Source organism: Alligator mississippiensis, chromosome 5 (assembly GCF_030867095.1).
Source record: "Alligator mississippiensis isolate rAllMis1 chromosome 5, rAllMis1, whole genome shotgun sequence".
In the NCBI taxonomy this organism is placed as follows: domain Eukaryota; kingdom Metazoa; phylum Chordata; order Crocodylia; family Alligatoridae; genus Alligator; species Alligator mississippiensis.
In genome coordinates this window covers 208,618,560-208,638,402 of record NC_081828.1, presented here as the reverse complement: position 1 = coordinate 208,638,402, position 19,843 = coordinate 208,618,560, and the positions used below count along the sequence as shown (strand labels likewise).

The 19,843-nt window shown below is 45.3% G+C and overlaps 1 protein-coding gene across 1 annotated transcript in view; it reads left to right on the top strand.

Moving 5' to 3' along the window:
* The window catches only part of LOC102565252 (sodium channel protein type 5 subunit alpha), a 309,008-nt gene that overhangs the window by 207,281 nt on the left and 81,884 nt on the right, over positions 1 to 19,843 (top strand). Inside the window, exon 17 of the mRNA XM_059729221.1 lies at positions 8,624 to 9,100. Coding sequence (XP_059585204.1) covers positions 8,624 to 9,100 — 477 coding nt within the window. The remainder of the gene's footprint in view (positions 1 to 8,623; positions 9,101 to 19,843) is intronic.

The following is a 19,843-nucleotide window of genomic DNA, read 5'->3' as shown; positions in this document are numbered from 1 at the left end:
TCTTCAGGCAGTTAAGTAAAGGTTGTGACATCTGTCCCCATATTTTTTCTGCTTATGAATAAAATTAAAATTAAATGTCATGCCAGACCTTTACCATGCTGGGTGTAGTGGCAGAACAGCAAAGGTACCCGACTGTGATATGAGTGTGAGCCACACTCTGGACTTGCGTTAAAGGCTGCTGCCTGCTGATCTGGCTGGGTATCAGTTGTTCACAGTGGAGAGTCAAAGGCAGCTGGACATGATATCAACCACATCATTGGTGTTTTTAACCATGCTAGCCCTAAGGACCATTAGGCTCAGGCAGACCTCTAACCTTGACCTTATACTACACTATACGTTCTGGATCCTAACACTAGTTAACTAGCTATCTTGGAGAATCCACCTGTCTGTGGATGAGCTCTCACACAGCAGCTCTTCCCCAGCCCCCCACCCTTGTCTTGCAGGAGTTGTGACTAGGGCACATCTGCAATTTGACCCTTTTCCAGCTCCTAGATTGCTTCCATGGGACTGCACGGCTGAGTGTGAATTAGAGCACTTTTAGGCTGTTTTAACTTACTCTGTCCCAAGATATAGAGACTTTAAAGGAAGTGTAGAACATTGGCCTCGACATCCAACTCCTGGGCAGTATGTGGCTAAGTCAGGCAAGAGAGTCTAGGCTGATGTTTTGGGGTTTTGTCCCCCCCCACACACACACACACACACACGCACACACACACGCATGCACGCACTCACGCGCGCACACTGTAGAGCTTTGTTTAAATGTCTTGCCTAGAAAGGGAGCAGGATGAAAACATTAGTTCTCTCATGTTAGGGGGAAGGCTACACTGCCAAAGCATACTGGGTTTCAGAGAGATTGGACATTACATAGGTAGGATCAGACTTTCTAAAAAAAACACAGCTCCCTTGAAATGAACCAAACACTAATTTTCATGAGCTGAGGACCCTGGTTTTGGAGTACAGAGACGATCAATCCTCTCAGTGTATTTGCTTAAGTTCAGTATTTATCTCACTCTTGGACAGATATACAATCATTTTACAGCTGCTGCTTCACTACATCAGTAAAAGGTAGCATTGACCATGGACTTCATAGTGTGATTTCAGTTTGCATTTGATGAGAGGCTGTGCGCTTTCTTAACAAGGCAGTGAGTCCCCACTGATACTGGTGACAGTCGAGGGCACTGAACCCCCAGCTCAAACCCCAGGAACACAAGAGGATCACAGACATTATGGATTATTGATTTAAATGAAAGTGGAGTGTGAATGAAGCTTTGATTTCTATCCCTCTCTTTTTACCCAGTCACAGTAAATACAATACTGCAATGAGCATAAGAGGAAGAGGATTTAGATGTGCTCAGGCCAAGACCAGCAGTCACTACAGCAGCAGAGAGGTTACCGTTGAGTATTTTAGAATGTGCTCCATGACAGATTTAAGTGGAATTAACTTGCGTAGTCATTTCCTGTGTTCACAAATGCAGAACTAATTTATTTCAGCGTGGCGTAGAGGACGGAGGATTGGATTGACACTTGAGAGACCTGGTCTCCATTTCCAGCCTGCAACTTGCCAGCTGGGTGACCTTGGATCCATTACTTCAGCTCTTTGTGCTTGTTAGAGAGTGGGGTGCACACATTCTGGCTTAGTAATTAGTCACCTGAAGCATAGGTGAAGTCCAGGCCAAGTTCCCAAGAAGCAGGGAGGCAGGTAGTCTGCTGCAGGGATCTAGTGTCAGGACTGATGGGAGTGTTAGCTGGAGTCAAGATATGCCAGGAGTCAAGCCAGGGTTCAGAGCCAAAGCCAGAACCAGGAATCAGGCCGGCATCAGGATAAGCCAAGAGTCAAACCAGAATCAAGAATCGAAGCCAGAGTTAGGACAAGCCAAGAGTCAGGACTGAAATAAGTAGCCAAGAATTAAAGCCAGGGCTTGACTCCCTCCTTCTCCACTGAATGAGGTCAGCTGGGTGCAGGGTTCTGCTCAGAGCCTCACTTCCACCCTGTGTGAAATAGATAATGATGTTTGCCACCCGTGCAAAGGGCTTTAAGAGCTACTGCTGAAAGGTCCTGTATCAGAGCAAGGTATTGTTGCATGGGTATAGGATCATAGGAAAGTAGGGTTGAAAGGATCCACAGACTACATGCGGTCATCTAGCCCAGCCCCCTACTTAAGGCAGGGTTGTCCCTGACTAAACCAGCCCAGACAAGTGTGTGTCCAACCTGCTCTCGAAAATTCAAGGGACAGATTCTGTTCCCATGCCTGATCACCCTCACAGTCAGAAAGTTCTTCCTAATCTCCAACCCAAATTTCCTGTGCTGCAGTTTGAATTCTTTGCTTCTAGCCCTATCCCCTATGGCCACAGAGAAAAGTCCATCTCCATCCTCTCTATAATTGCCCTTCAGGTAATTGAAGCCTTTATCAAATCTCCTATCAATCTTCTCTTCTTCAGACTAAATAATGCTAGTTCGTTCAGCCTTTCCTCATATGTTTTGTTTCCCGGGAGGCCTCTAAATCACTTTGTTGCACTGTGCTGGAGTCTTCCCAACATCTTTCTTGAAATGTGGCCCAAATCTGGACACAGTACTCGAGCTGAGGCCTTACCACTGCTGAATAAGAGTGGAAGAAACACTTCCATTGATTTGCAAGCGACTCCCCTGTTATTACAACCCAAGATGCTGTTGGGTTCTTCTGTAACAATAGCACAGTGCTGGTTCATATTCAGCTTATGGTGGACTGTAACTCCCCAGTCCTTGTCTGCAGGACTGCAGCTTAGCCAGTCATCCCCCATTCTATATTAATGCATGCACTTACTCTGCCCCATGTGCAGGACTTTGCACTTGTCCTTGTTGAATTTTATCTGATTGATTTTTTGATCATTTCTCCAGTTCATTCAGGATTCTTGCCCTACCCTCCAGAATGTCTGCAACTCTACCCAACTAGGTATCACCCACAAACTTGCTAAATGTGCACTCAGTCTCATTGCTCAGATTTTTAATATAGACATTAAAGAAAGCCAGACCCAGGATAGACTCCTGGGGAATATCTCTTGGTACCTCTTCCCACCTACGCATTGAGCCATTAATGATTTCTTGTTGAGCATGATGTGCCAACAAGTTTTGCGTATACAGTACTTTCATTTAGGTTATATTTCCTTAGCTTGTTAATGAGTGTATCTTGTTAATGAGCACACTGAGAGACGGTGTTAAAATCCTTGCTAAAGTCAAAGTGTGTTTCATATACTCCTCTTCCCCATCCACAGAGCCTAAAAACAAGTTAAATTGGCTAGGCAGGATTCGCTCTTGGTAGATCCATGTTGACTGTTCCTGCTCACCTTGTTCTCCTCTATGTGCTGCAAAATAGGTTCCTTTGGGACCTGCTGCATGGTCTTTCTAGGTATCAAGGTAAGGCTGACTGGTCTGTAATTCCTCAGATTCTCTTTTTTTTCCCTTTCTTGTAGATGGGCACTATATTTGCACTTGTCCAGTCATCCAGGACCTCACCTGAGTTCTCAAAGAGGATAACTAATGGCTTTGGAATTACACCAGCCAATTCTTTTAGTACCCTAGGATGTATCCTTCAGTGCCTTAGGGTGCATCACATCCAGCCCTTCCAAGCTGAAAGCATCTCACTTTGTTAAATCATCCCTTACCTGTTCTTCCACTACTCTAGGCTGTTTGCCTCTTTCCTCATCCTTGCTGCCAACTGTGCTTGTCATCTGTAGCTGACCTTCTTCATGAAGACTGAAGTAAAAAAGGCATTACATTATTTAAAATGTAAAGTCATCACATATATGTATTTAAGGCCATTATTCTGAATTTTCCAAAAGAACTTGGGGGACTATATCAATTTTGCGGTTTTCAATTTGAGGCACCTCAAAATGGGCTCATTGTCAGAGGATGATTGCTCAGTATTTTTTTGGAATCAGACTTCTTTATTTGGTTGTGCATGCCAAATCAGGAGTTGTTTTTGAAAACTGAGATCAGTAGACCTAGGCTTGCTGCTTCTTAGACTGAAAGTCTTGTTTTAAGCCACAAGGAGAAAAATATTATGGAAAAGTAGATAATATTAGTAATCATTTGTAATACAGTAATCCTTTCCAATAAATGTTATGGTTCGTGATTTTGAGTGTGTATATTTGTGGAGAACACAGTGAGAGGGGAAGTGATAGAAGTAAACACAAAGTGCTAATATTGTAGTTTGCTCGATTTAAACACCAAACAATAAACTTGTGATGCAATCTGTTCATAAGGACAGTGGGAGTGATGTTTGAGAGAGTTTTTGTTAAAATCCCGAACTGTAAATAGCTCTTTGTGCAAAATGTCAGCTGTATTGTAGAAAGGAAAATGATGTTGACTTGATATTCAGTGATAAATGATCATGTTAAGAATGAGGCCAACGGCAGGTGTGCATTTAAAGCTATGCAGCTATGGAGAAGACCCTGAAAAGCAATAACAAGGAGGGTAGCAGCCAACTGAATGTATTTCAAGTGAGAGCAAAAGTCCTGGGTCAGTGATAAAGCATGATCCTCTGCAAAATTATCCCATCTACTGCAGGCCTGCTTCTGCAATCTTTGCCTTGTTTCACCATTTATAAGCATGCAGAGCTACGGTATAAAAGGATACTTCATCAGAATGACTGGTTTATACACAGGGTGCATACGTGGAAGTGACTGCACAGGGGTATAAGCAGGCCTCCTAAATTTAATTTGAGGAGAATTGATATGGATTCCAGTTCATCCTGAGAATGCACCCAGCAGATCTTTGAGATGTATATTATGGGAATCTTCTCACCATGGTGATAAATAGCTTGGCTTTTCTTAATGACTCTGCTGGTAGCTAGCCCATTATTATATTTGTTGGTTCTGTGTGTAAGTGTCCACATTAGTGGACAGCTGATAGACAGCATATCCCATGGCCTGGTTTTTAATTATCTGGTGAACTACAGCCTTTTGAATATCTCCAGATGAGGAAAAAAGACAGAAGACACTTTCCTAACAGGAGATTACAAGGGCAAAAAATGGGAACCATGCAAGCTGCCTGTTTCACAGTCTGAACTGAACATGAGTTTACATAATCAAACGCCTGACCAGCTACCGACAATTAGCTTTAATTTCACTTTAATGTGTAGCATGGGTACCGTCAGCTAGTTCAAACATGTTTATGCAGGTTCAGGGAAGATTAATGTAATTCTTAATGGATGTGGGGCATCTGCATTAATGCCAAATGCATTTATTCTAATCATTGTGATTACAATCATTACTTTATCAATTAATAATGACAGGGCACTTCAAATAAAGTGTTACCAGTGGGATTAAGGCCACACTAGTTTGCAGAATTTCCAGTGCATGCATATTGAATAATCAAAAAATAAAAGACAGAGAGAGAGAAAGAGAGTCCTATAGTTGTTCAATAAAGTCCGTGCCAAGATGAACACACTTCCATAATCATTTAATGTAGGCTAATAAAATGATTAATAAATTGTAGGTTAATACAAAAAATGAACGCAAGTAAAATCTGGAACTCAGGAGGTCTGGACGTAGCTTCTGTGTGACCTGAGATGTGGTTGTGGACAAGAACAAGCTTTCTTCACACGGATCCAATGCATTGCAGTGGCCATGGAAAACCAGCTGTACCAAAAAAAATCCTTGAGAACTTCAGAGGCTCACCATGCATCTCATTCAGCAGTTGTGCAGACAGTGCATTTTGAATAAATGCATTTCAGCTTTAAAGTCACAGTAACTTCCGGTTATAAAGAGTTGGTCAGCCTTGTTAGTTTGAAGTCAGGCAGAAGGCACGACACGGTGGCAACTTAGTAGGCCTGTGTGAAGCAGCTAGTATTGGCTTTGGGTTCAGATTCAGCCGATTCAGGGGACAGTGATTCGATTCGGTGATCGAAAGGGGTGGGAGGTGGGGCGGGTAGGGCAGCCATGGCAAGGGCTGGGAGAGCGGTTGGGGGGCTTGTGGCGGAGCCCCCCGTGCAGCATGGGGCAGTGGGCAGCAGCGGGGATTGCCCTCACTCCCCCCTCCACCCCCCCAGCAGCACCTGGTAAGTGGGGGCTTTTTTTTTTAAACAACTAGGAGCTGGGGCCAGGCGGGGCGGCCATGGGAGGTGGGTGGGAGAGTGGATGGGGGTCTGGAGCAGGCAGGGGATGGGGCCTGATGGGGTCCCCCCATGGTCCTCTCCCCACTCCTCCAGCCTCCCCTCCCCCACCCTCTACTTACCAGCATGGAGTCGAGGTCCAGCTCCCTGCAACAGCAAGCGGGGACTGCCCAAATCGTTGAAGTGCTCCAAATCCTTTTCAAATTGATTTGGAGAGCTTCAAATCGATTTGGACTTTCTAATTGGTCCCCTGATTCAATTCGGATTTGGAGATTTGGCCACCAAATCGGGCCGAATCTCCTCCGAATCAAATCAACACCTGAAGCTTCATGCAGCCCTACAACTTAGAGAGTACTTTGTCAGATGCTATGGATGAACTGTGTTATGATGACTGTAGGCCAGCTCCACCTGATCCCATGTTCTGCTCTTTCTGAGGTCATGGACTTAGGCTGTCTTGGCTGAAATCCCTTGACTTTTCCATTCTTAGGGTCAGGTACCTGAGGATACTGAATTCACCCTTCCAACAGGATTCTCTGTAGAGGCTATAATGCCCCGTGGATACCAACCACTTAGCGGCCTGCAGGTCTGCATGAGGCTGAGACCTCTGTACTCATTCCCTTTGGGAACCTGCGAGTAGTGATGAGTGACCAACTGCCTCTGTAAAACAAAGTATTTTTATTTATCAGGTGAAACAAAGCATTAGAGGGAAAAATAAAGGAGCTGAGAGCAGCAAATAGCCACATGCCTATTTAGTCTCATTTGGCTTCTCCGTAAGCCAAATTAGAGAGGTCTTAAATTACAGGAACACAGCGGAGTCTCCAGTCTCCTACCCAGCCTGGATATTCGCATGTGTCTTTGGGTGCCTCAGTCTGGCTCTTTCCTTTTCAAACTGGGGATGGGGGTTTTCCAATGAGGGTTTTCCTGGTTCTTTCCTATTCAAACTTGGGGATGGGTTTTTTTCTAGTCAGTAAAAGCAATTAGACCCATTCAGATTCAGTGGTTCCCAATCATGGACTGTATGCGTCCTGCCCGTGGGTGAGGGTGTTGAATCTGTCTCTCCTTCTTTGTTGGCCAAATGCACCCTCACCTAAATGATACTTTGCTGACAGATTGAAATATGCAAATAACACAGGCGCTCAATGGCCCCGTTAGCAGTTCCAGACTTAGCATCAGAAAAGGGAGCAGAAATTCATGATCTGTGCCTCGCAGTTTTGAAGGTGGCTCCGAATTTCCAAACGTGGCCTAAACTTGAGGTGGTTGGGGTCTGTTTCTGAGAGGTGCTAACTACACCCGCTCCCATTGACTTCAGCGGTACGTGTGACTACTCTGCACATCAGAGGATCAGATCCACCACGTTTCAGTCAGATATGCAAAGACAGGAGCACCCAGACTCAGAGGCTGCTTCTGAAAATGTTTACATTGGTATCTTGTAAAATTGGACCGCTGTGGTTTTTTGATGGCTAATCTGTCGGGGCCAGCTCTTGATGCCCTTTCACACCTGTTACACAGGAAAAGCTCTCAGTGAATCCAGTGACTTGTTCATAAACTAAAAAGAGGTCAGGTTTGACTGAAGATGCTAGTGGATTTTTTCTTCTCACTGTGTCTTCTATTATTTTACAAGGAACCAGGGGAAGATGTCATATATGATATCACTGTCTAATTTGTACTGTCATCTACGCCTTTGGAAAAAAGATTTCTAGCATGTTTGGGCAGGAAACTGAGAAATTCATATTTCCAAAAATCCCAAACAGTCCTCAGAATTCCAGTCCTTCCTTAAGCTATTCACAAGGGCCATCGCACGTTGCTATAAGCACTTACTTGTATTCACAAGGGACCTATTTCAAAGCCTGTGACTTCAGTGGGGTTTAGATCAGGTCCAAACGTGAAAGGAGAGAATCCTGAATTCAATCCTAGTGCATATTTGCTTTTCCTACTTGACATCCAAAATCCTTAAAACGTGAACTAGTGTCAATTTATTTCAGTCTAGACCTTTAAAACTAATGCAGATAGATGGAAGTGTTTTCAAATTTACCATTCACCTTATGTATTGTGCACAGTGATGTCGACATATGCTGTGGAATATAAATAATACTTGGTTTCCATAGAAGTCAAGAGAGTCGAGCCAGCTTTTCTTTCTATATTCCTTTATTACAGATAAGCAACATGCGGCTGGAATTGTAAGGCATATTTAGCCTTAGAATTTATCTGCTTCAAACTAGGCTTCTAGTAATATTGTGGAGTAAACGCTATAGTTATATATAAGAACATTTACGCTCAGCAGCTCCAAATAAATATTGTCCTTTTATTCCAGGTCTGAGTTTTGTTTTTTTCAAGTTAGTGTGGATAAAGATAAGCTGTAGAACTCGCACCTGAAAATGATTTGTTTGGGAAAAAAAAATCTGGTTCTCTTCTTCCTTACCCCCTGTGTAATGTAGAAGTAATTTGCTGGATATCAGTGGAGTGGCATAGATTTTAAATGTTAACTTTCAGTTTGGTAGTGTCATTAATTTTCCTTTGACTTCTGTTCGTTTCAGGTGCTCAATCTGTTCCTTGCATTGCTGCTGAGCTCTTTCAGCGCTGACAACCTTTCAGCACCAGATGAAGATGGAGAGCTGAACAATCTGCAAATTGCTTTTGCTCGGATCAACAGGGGACTCCAGTACGTGAAACGCACAATCTGGAATTTCTGCTGTAATGTACTCAGGCATCCTAAGACAACAGCAGAAAAGAAGGCCATGATGAAACTTGCTGCCCAGAATACAGGTGCCCACAACAACTGTATGAATAGCCATACTGCAGCAGAGCCTGGTAAAGATGTGGAAAATCACAGAGAGAACCACACGGATGATGTGACTAACAGAAATGGGCACAAGCGCCCAGTGACAAGTGACAACGATGATTTTATGACCAACCCTGATCTTTCCATCTGTGTCCCTATTGCTGTCGGGGAGTCAGATATTGAAGATCAAGATGAAGATGAGGAGCAGAGCACGTTCACAGAAATGGAACAGGTAGGAAGCCAAAACGTTTGAAAGCAGAATTTATTAGGGGGGTATCCATTCCTGTGGCCAATTTTTGACCTACGTTTCATAAGGCAAACATTTTAAGGCCAGATCCTGCCTTGGATAGACACTTTCAGTTAACTTCAGGAGAAGTTGTTGTGCTTATTCAAGAGCAAAATGCACCCCAAAACAACAGGGTATCTCCTCTCTGTGTATCCTTTGTCTATGTCTATATACATTATTTTAGCAGGAATAATTGAATTCAACCCCCACCCCTCTATCCAGCCCTTGCTTTCCCCCAGTGTGTGTCATACAGAGTAAATCTTAAATCCTTTGATCATTTTAAAATGGAGGCAAATGTTGATGTATATGGAGGGGGACCCTCCGTAGAAGACCCTCTTCACCATGACGTTCTCTTTAAAGGACCAGACCCATGCAGCTGTTGGTATGGCAATGTTCAGGGTGAGTTAGGAAGAGCAGCTACTAGGAAGTCATGAAATGAGATAGCAACATGTGCCTTAGCTTCAAGTTCTAGACAGATGTACTCTACTGAACACCAGAGGCACAACTAGTGATGGGGGAGTGGTTGGAAGTGGGGGTGTTGTGCTAAGCACCTGAGAGCAGGGATAGAAGAGGGAGGAGCAGGGGTAAGTGAGGAGCAGGGGCAAGCATGGGAGGGTCTTACCTGAGAGCAGCTACTGCTGCTGCCAGGCCTGGCTCCTTAAATATTACCTTGCTGGGGACAGGGATGGGGAGAGGGAGGGCTACCTGCATGCTGCCTCGCTGGGGCTGGTTGTGTGCCCCTGCCTGGCTGCAGCACCTGGGTTGTCGGCTCTCCAGGAGCCACCATTCTGGTTCCCCTCCCAATTGGCACCCGGGGCTTGTGCGCCCCCTCACCCTGCCCTAGTTATACTGCTGCCAAACACTCTGTGGAAATAGTTGACTAGTTTGAAATTACAATGAAAGGCGGACATTTTTAAATGGGGATGAAATATGGAGGGGGGAAAACATCTATTCCTGTTTCCTTTTCCCCCCTTTTTTGACCAGCTCTATGTCTCAGTTTTATGGATCATGGCAATGTATCTTGTTTCTAGAATCCTTAGCCTTGATCCAGTATCCCTTGATGCCAAGGAAACCCAGGGATTTTAGTGGGTACTGGATCAAGCTCTTGGTTTTTGATCAAATCAGGCTGTAAGGAGTGTGGCCAGATCTCAAAAAATACAAAGGAAAATGTTCCAATAGCAAAACCACCCTTAGGGAAGAGTTATCCTAGAAAAGTATAGTAAAATATATGGTATATTTTGACATGCTATGTAAGTAGTCACAGATTGACTGAAAAGTGTTAATCTCTGATGAGTCAGTGTGGAAACCTTCTCAGTGTTGTTGTGCTCTGTCACAAGTAAATGTTTCTATATTGAATAACACCTTGGAGATTGGAACAGAGGGGATGGGATGAGTATATCTATATGGCACAAGGCAGTGCCATGCTGATGCATTAGTTCCCAAAGCAGAAGTAGCAAAGCCACATTACTGAAGCACCATGCCAGTAAACTGTGGGAGAAGCATCCAACCACGCCATCCAAATGGGCATCAGGATAATGAAATGTACGGTGCCAAATTATTTGAAAATGGTTTAAAGGGCTATCTATGGGGTTTTTTACTTTGGTTCAGAGGTGTTTACATCAAAATCATCGATTTGTGGCTTAACGTACGTGACTTGGAAGGTAAACCCAAGGCTGACTGTGACTATTTGCTGTTCTGGTATTGTGCATGTCAGATGTGTTCTTAGCAGCAGGTGTGTTATTTAATCTCGGATAGATCCTGTCAGTTGCTGCCTTATTATATCTAAATGGAGATCAAGAATGCATGAAACAACTTTGTGGCAGTCATTAACTAGGATGATTTCTATGGATAATGTTTGAGTTCTCTTTCAAATCTTCTCTTTATCCCTGTAGTAGCTGAATCCATGAGTAGATTGCTGGTGAAAGGTAAAATCTGAATGCAGCAGTTTGGAGTGAGGTGACATTGTTGCTATTGTTTAATCTTATGTTATAGATTGTCAGCAATTTATTTGCTTGTTCTAGTGACTGAATCGGTTTCTTTGGGAATTTTAAAGAGATTTTCATGCCACTTCCTGGCAGGGTCATTGTGGTGAAGTGCTAAAATCTCTGGTTTGCTTATCAAGCCCACAAAAGCACCAAGCTCATTTATTCTTTGGATGTACATACGTTCACTTTCTGTGCATACATACATGCATATGTTCACAGTGTTGAATGCGTGTGGGTGAATGTGTATGGGACCATGGGTGGATCCAGGGATGTATGTGGCTGCACCTCTAGCCACATCCCTGCACCTCTAGCCATCTCGGCAGCGTGGTACATAGGCAGTGAAGAGAGCTCATTACACACGCACCACACTGCCAAAGTGCGTGTGGACACACTAGCACGTGTGCAAGGCTCTGCACATGCGGGGAGCTCACAGCCTGGTCAGCGTGGGGTCTTCTCAGAAACCCTGCTTTCAAGCGGCTCTGGAGCCAGCTGCTGTTTGATCTTCCCCTCCCACTTCTGTCCCTCCCTTCCCTCCCTCCCTCCCCGCTAGGATTCAGCAGCAGAGACAAGGAGGAGAGGGGATGAACAATGAATGATGGCAGTGCACGCAGTCCCCCAGCTCCAGGGCTGCATGAAGGCAGGGGCTGAGCATTACTGGTGCTGCTGCTCGTCCCCTCCTTTCCCCTGCTGCTGAATTCAAGGGTGGGAGAGGAGGGTGGGGTTAAAGCAAGCAGCAGCAAATGCTGGAGTAGAAAGCAGGGGATCCAGGCAGACCAGCTGGTGAGCTCATAGAGCTCCCAGCACATGCAAAGCGCCCGGCAGGAGCTCCACTGCCAAACTGGTGATCTCTGAGGCCTGTTTCATGCTGTGCACAGCCAAAGGCAGGTGCAACTCTGCCCCTACCACCCCCTCCCCCCTCCGGATCCACTCCTTCCCCCTGAATACACTCCTGGATCGACCTTTTTGCACCCCCACCTCCCCAATCCACTCTTTTGTGGGACTAGAAGTTTTCACTCTGTTGGCACAAACCAGAATGTAATTACTTCTCATTGAAACTGGCTGGTATTGCAGAAACTACCAGGTCTAGATAAGTGAAAAAAAGACATCACATTCAATCCAGTAGGAGTGTTACATTTTTACACATTCGGATAGTTATTGACATCTCGCAGGAATGGCCGGGTGCTAGACCGTTTCACATTACTGTTGCAAGCAAGTGTACGATCCGAATCCTAGTGACACCTGCTAGAGCTTGTGAAAAACTGGGATCGCTAGTCTGCGGGAAACACGCGCATTGGGGTTTTGTCTTGTATCAGGTCAAAACCAGACATGTTGAAATGTTTGTGGATTGGAAATTGCGAGAAAAGAGTGTGTTGAGAAACATCAGATTGACCTTCCTTGAACCCATCAAAAATGTTGAAGCACTGTAATGCACAATATAAGTAAACCAAGAATGAAATGAAATTTGGAACTAAATGGAAAAGTTTACATGAAACGTGGTATTTTTTTTATTTTGAATCATTCACTTTGGTGGGGAGGGTGGGTAGGTTTTGGTTTGGAGTTTGGAGTTCTTATTCCATCTCCATTTGCTGTTATGTAAGCAGTGAACAATTGGACACAAAACCATTTTATTTTACAAGGAGCCAGGTAATTATGTATTACACAGCTGTACCAACTAGCTTAACTCAGGGGTGCTCAATCTCTAGCCCACAGGCTAAATCTGGGCTATGGAGGCAGGCCATCCACCCTGCCCGGCTCCCCACAATCAGAAAATTTAGTTGTAGGGGAGTGGTGACAACAGTAATTGCTGCTCCCCTGCTGCCAAATTTCCAGACCCACAGGGAGCCTGGTGGGCTGGATAATGTGGCCCTGCACAATAGAGTGGGCATGCAGGGCTGGGCTGAGGCCGCACAGGGTTTGGCCCCATGTGCTGATCCCACGAGGGATCTGGCCTGCAGACTGGCCCCATGCTATTCATCTGGCCCATGAGGCCTACAGATTGAGCAGCAGCTCTCTCTCAGCTAGATCTCTGTGGCCAGATTCACAGCTGGTGCAAGTTACAGTATCTCTACAGAAGTCAGTGAGCCTTTACCAATACACTGCAAAGCTGCAGCTCTAGCCCTGTGTCTGGAGAAGAGACTCACTCCCAAGTTAGAGGTGTTCTACAAGTAATCCTGCAAGGCACAATTAGATCGCCTTTGCACAGGTGTAAACTATTACTGACAGTGCAGAGCACTGGGGCAAAGGTCCAATATGCTTTCTGATTAAAAGTATTGTTAGTTTTGGCAGAGCCTAGTCCAATAGCAGATGTTGTGTTAACCCGTAAAAGACACTTTAGATCAACCACTGGATATCAAAGGGGAAATGATATGACTCATAATTCAGTATTATACCCCAATTCCCTGGATAGGTGGTACTTAGACACTACAACTGTTAGTTGTCCAATCTTGGGGAAAACTTTGTCAGAAGCTATGAAGTTTGTTTCCTCGCTCAAGTGGCACTTTTATAGCATTAATCCCGTGGAGCGCTCACATTCTGGACTAGCTTGTATCTCGACAAATCCATGTTACGATGATAAGCCACTGTAAATCCTGCAAAGGAAAACCAAGGGAAATGTGAATGGCATTTGCCTGAGCTCAGAGAAAGGACCACAAATACGGTTAAATAGCATTCTGTGTTCAGAGTACGCTACATAAATGAAACAAGAGCTACTGGGGGTTTCATTAAACATTCAAATCTATTCTAACTTTTCCCTAATTGTAACCCATATTTTTACATAGCTAAATATTTTAGAACAAGGGAGGCCAATGTTGTGTGCATGTGTTCCTGAAGAAGGATGCTTAGGGGAAAAAATGTATCCTGCGACTTTTTAGAAACATGGCTCAAATGGGATTCAGCGGTTACAGTTGGCAACAGTGCCAGAACCTGCATCACTTCTGCACGGGATTCATTGTTGTTGCCTAGTAAAGGAGATGCATAAATCAGCATTTATTAATGAATATTCCTGTCTGATGCCCTGGACAGGGAAACCCACAATTGTGCCCACTCCGGCTTCCCATAGGGCCTCTGTTGATTGCCTGCAGTAGTCACTGGAGATAATCCTCAGAGAGCAACCACCCCTCCTCCCTCCCTCCCAGGTTTGATAAGAGAATATTCAGTGCAAAAAGAAATGTATTTTTTCTCTGTACAGGAGACATTTAAAGCATCCTCCCTGCAAAACTGGCTGCCGCTGCGATTAATTCATGGCACCTCGCAGCAGTCGAAACTGTGACGTACTTGTCTTAGAAGCGAACTTCTGTGTTTCTCAAGTGCGCTGCTAGAAATATTAGCACTATGAGCTGAATCTTGAAGTTCATTCCCAGACAAAGACCCACTGTAGCCATTTTATATTCATGTCAATCCAGACTCAGCTGGAATAACTGGAAAGCTAGTGGGGGTTCTGTCTAAATCAGGACTGCAAGATGGGATGCAGGATTGGCTCGGAGCGAGTATTTTCATGGAGTGCCAGGGCTTCCCTGCTAAGAATGACCATCAGAGAGCTATGCTGGGAAGGTCACAAAGCCCCTTTTAAGTAAGCTGTACAGAAAGCAGCTCCCGTGTTACTAAGAGGTGAGAAACCCTCCTACAACCGTATGTTCTGTGCAATGGAATAGGGAAGTTTTGGGGGTTTTTTTAATTTCAACTGACACTTCTATTATTTAAGACGATGCTGGCAGCAACCATCTTGCTGAAAGGTACCAATTTGTGACACTGTCAGTGTGAGGGCCTGTAATAAGCTCGTATACCTGAGAGCACCTTCATCTCCTCTCTGTAACCGAGATACTCTGACAGTACAGACAGCCGGGAGAGACAGGCGTGCAGCCTGCACACGTGGTGGAAAGATCAGTTCGAATAAAAAGCCATCCAGATACTAGACTGGAACAGCAAAGGACAAGCAGGACCGAGGTCCAGAAAATGTGCCTGTGTAAGAAATGCCCAATCTAAATGCAGCGAGCCTTTCTCTTTTTACGTAGCTGTGGGTGCCAGTCATTGCAACGTTGCCACTCAAGGCTGGAACAGATGGGCCGGCATCCCTCGCCACAGGGGCAGTCTGTCCCTGTCAGTATTCCTGAGTGGGAAATTCCCTCGCGCTCTAAATTTGGAGACTCATTTAATTCTGGGGCGGGGGGAGGAAGAATAAACCATCTGTTGTGTTGGTAAATCATCAGATGATACTCTCAGATGCATTTGGGCTCCAATGAATTGTCTATTGTATGATAATGAAGATCCTTGCAATACTCCCGAGACGGAGAAGTCCAAATATGAATTGTCTTCTGAAGGGGAAAAAAGGCTCTTCATGTACATGGCGTGTATTTAGTGGAGGCAGAGCCAGCCTAAAGGAAAGTGGCATGCTGGGTGAACTTGTACTTTGGTGTTCTCCTCCCCCCACCCCAGCCTGTGTGTCCCCCTCCCCAAGCCATTGGCACGGCTGCAGGCAGACAGGTAGGCAGGGGTGTGGGGCACTGTCCCGCGGGGAGGCGGAGTGGCAGGGTGCTGCCGCCTGCACTGCCCAGCCCAGCTCCTCCTGAGCAGTGGGTGGAGGCAAGGGGTAGGTTAGGCTGGGCACTGCTCCTCCTGCCTGGCGCAGGGGGAGAGCATTGCCGCTGTGAGCATGGGCTGCTCGTGTGTGTGTGTGTGTGTGTGTGTGTGTGTGTGTGTGGTGCCCTCCTGACCACAGTGCCCTGGGCACTCACCCCCATCGCCCACTCGGAGTAGAGGTCAGATGATGAAGTGCAGCAGTATTGGAGCAAGCAGCTGGTTGCCCTCTTTTGAAAGCTGTTGACTCACCTGATAATTTTGGCTCCCCCAAGAATTAAATCTTGGAAATCAGTTTCTGAGAACGCTGTGGAGAAGTTTCTGGCCCCAAACTGAGACCACCTGGATGCAACAGCAGAATTCACAGCTCTGAAAGAATTGGGAATAGTTTGAGACATTAAAATGGTGGAAACAGAGTTCAAAATGCTGCCAGCTGGCCAACAGAGTCATTTGTAAGGACTTCATTTAGCAGCAAAAGTTTTCAGAAATCAAAACAGGCCAGATCCAAAGAGCTATCTGCACAAAAGGGTGGAAGTGCCTCCCTGCCACATCAGACACTTTAATCGAATATTTAGATCCACTGCACGCTTGCTTAGCCCATGTAGCTTTTTATGCGTCTTAAGTCATGATCCTGATACCTTGCAGGATTGGGCAATAGTGTCATCACACTGGTGACTCATAGACCACCTGTGACTGGCAAAGATACCCTCCTCTGTCATCTCCAGCAGTTGGACTTCAGCTAATCCCACAACTTCTTGTGCAGTCCCAACTGCATGACCTTGAATATTGTTCTTTTAAATCTCCCAGTTCTTTCTATATGCTATTCTCACACGTCCCCATATTGCCAATGCCTCCCAACTTCCATTAGTGCTGTTACGTTTAATGCCAGGGCAATTAATACAAATTTAATACAAGTGGTCCTGAGACTGATCATGAAAAACTCCACTAATCAATTGAAACCCTCCCCTTTTTAATCTTCCCTTTAGCCCGGTCCTTGTCCACCTCATGATACTTGTGTTCATCCTCATCTTCTCCTGTTAAACTAATAATTTTCCATCTGGTACAGTATCAAGTGACGTACTGAAGTGCAGACACATTAGATCTACCTCATTTCCTTTGTTCTCTCATCAAAGAAAGGTATCATGTTCGTCTGGTGCCATCTACCATTGGTAAACACAGGTTGTTTATCTCCATATCTTAATGATTCTCTCCTTGAAAATATGTTCCAAAGCTTGGTCAAATAAAGAGATAGCTTCTTACATTTGCGTTTCTGCAGTCAAACAGTGCGTTCCCTGATAGATTTAGCAAGCATAACGAGATCAAAATCTGTGCGGAAGGGGCTGGTGTCTCCATATGGCAAAGTGCTCTTCTGCAAATGCATTCGACGCACCTCCGATGCTGTAACAAAGATACGCTTTGGCCACTCTGTTCTGCGGGGATAACACCTTTTATCGTTTCAAACACAGTGGAGCACCAAGCCAGCAGCACTTGTTCACTTGTCTTCAGAAAGTGCCATTATTGATTTGTTACAATGGAGTGGCTAATTGGGTCACATGGAACGGGCTCGCTTCCTGCTGCCGTGGAGGAGGCAAGCTTTACAGCTCCTTTACTCCCTTACTAAAGACCGGATGCAGCTCTGTGGCACACTCCCTCCCTGCATGTCATAATGGGCCAGATCCCAGACCCCACTGTGGCTCCTTTTCAACACAGCGATTTTGCAAAGCAGCTGGAAAGTCAGCATATCTGGCTGCCTGAGGATTCCCCTGCATGGGGAAATCCTCAGATGGCACAGAGCCGCTGTAGCAGCTGCTAGGCTATCCCTTACTACAACCTGGTATCTGGTGCAGGAAACATTGCCTAAGGAAAGGGGAGAGCACAGACACTTTTGTTCCAATCCTCCTTGGGAATTGGCAGAGACACAGGAGGGGCTGATTCTGGCCTCCTCATTTTTCACCTGTGCAACTGCACTGACCTGACTCGTGTTACTCCTAATGTGCCACAGACACAGGATGTTACCTGGGATGTGGGGTTGGATGCAATTCCCTCAGTGCCTTGCTTGAGCCAGGCTGAGCTGCCTGCTGCTTTTCAGCACAGCACTTTGGTGCCATAGGCATATTCAAGGGGGTCAACCCAGGTGTGCCACTGATCCTGATTTACCCTGCCGGCAGAGCAGAATTAGTCCCGTGGGGTTTTGTGGGAGCTGAGCCTGACAAATACCAGAACTGAACTTCACCCATCCAGAACACCTTATCGGTATCGCTCATTCGCACCCGCTGCATGCTAAATTGGTCCGAGAGATACCACTTTGACACTTACACTCACCTCCATCTTCTGATCTGTAATTCTCCACTCACTTGCGGCTGGAGCTAACACTTGTGATGACCGGTGCATGGGAACGCACTGGGAGAGTCCCCGACCCCTGGGGCGTAGGTTCTAATTTCATCAGGCTTTCCATTGCATGGGCAATTCGGTTTTGTTCTAAACCAAAGAACCAAACGAACAAGCTAACAAAATGTGAAAACTTCCTGCAAAAGTCCCGTAAAATTGTGTTGGGAATTACTGAAACATTTTGCGTCCAAAAAACCCAAGCTTTTTTGAATGTATAATTTTTATAAGGTAAAAAGCATTTTCGATCATAGGCAATTTCGATGGATAATGCTGAAATATGTGACATTAAAAAATCAATATAAAATATATCTCAAGTATGATATACTTTTAAAAACGGAAACAGTGCATCAAAATGGTAAAGCTGCGGCTAAATGCTTTACCTGACCAAAATGAAACCTTTGCTATTACCAAAATAAAATGGGAAGGTCAAAACTGTTATTGGTTTAGACTTTTTTTCCATCGATTTCCCCCTTCCCCCCCCCCCCCCCCAATTGACATGTTGGCAAGAAACATTTTCCTGTTGATGAAGCTGTTTTTTTTAATTCATCTCAGATTTTAGAGGGGAAACCATTGAATCTAAACTGATTTAGCTCAATTAGTCATCAACTTTGAATCATGCTGTGCAAAAGCACAAGTTAATGCAACATTAGAGGCTACAGAGGAATTATGTATTAACTCAAGAAGTGACCACAAGAACTGCAAAAGAAGGATGTTGAACCATACACTTTCTGGCATGCTCCGGGCTGTTTTTTCTGCCTTTCTGCCCCTCAGTATGTATGTTCAAGAGCTTTCCCTGTCATTCCTTCAAGTTTAATAGTTATTTGTATCATCTCTGCATATGTCCACTTTATATGCAAGAGACAGTCTCTTCTAAGTAATGGATTCATAGATTTTAGGATCAGGAAGGACCATTATGATCATCTAGTTTAACTCTTAAACATGATTAGGGGCTTGGGAGGCATGCCTTTTGAGAAAAGAACTAAGGTTATTTAGTTTGGAGAAGAAAAGGGGCATGGGAGGCAGGATTTGAAAACAGCCTTCAACTACCTGAAAAGGAATTACAGAGAGGATGGGGACAGGCTTTTCTCTATGGCCATACAGGACTGGACTAGGAGCAATGGCATTAAGCTTCAGCAGAGGAAATACAGGTTGGAGATCAGGAGAAACTTTTTGACTATGAGGGTGTTGGAGCATTGGAACAGGCTGCCTAGAGAAGCTGTGGAATCTCCATCCCTGAAAATTTCAAGAGAAGATTAGACAGATACTTGTCTGGCATTGCTTAGTCAGGGAAGGTCCTGCCGTGAGCAGGGGGCTGAACTAGATGACCTTGTGTGGTCCCTTCCAGCCCTACTTTCTAGGGCTGTGCACAGCTTCGGTAGCTGATTTGATTCGGAGGAGATATAGCCCTATTCGGGGGCCGAATCTCTGAATTTAAATCAAATCGGGAGACCCATTAAAAGGTCTGAATGGGATCAGAAGCCTTTGAATCAATTCAGAGATTCAGGTGTTCCCCGCTTGCCGCTGCAGGGAGCTGGACCCAGGCTCTGTGCCGGTAAGCAGGGGACAGGGGGGCTGGAGGAGGGAGGAGGGGACCATGGGGACCCCCCCATCTCCTGCTGGCTCCCCCAGCCCCCCCCGAGTGCCCTTCCCTTCAGGCCTTACCCCCCCACCCACTCCCGCAGCCCCACCCTCCATGGCTGTCTCGCCTGTCCCAGCGTCCCAGCACTTTTTTTTTTTTAAAGCC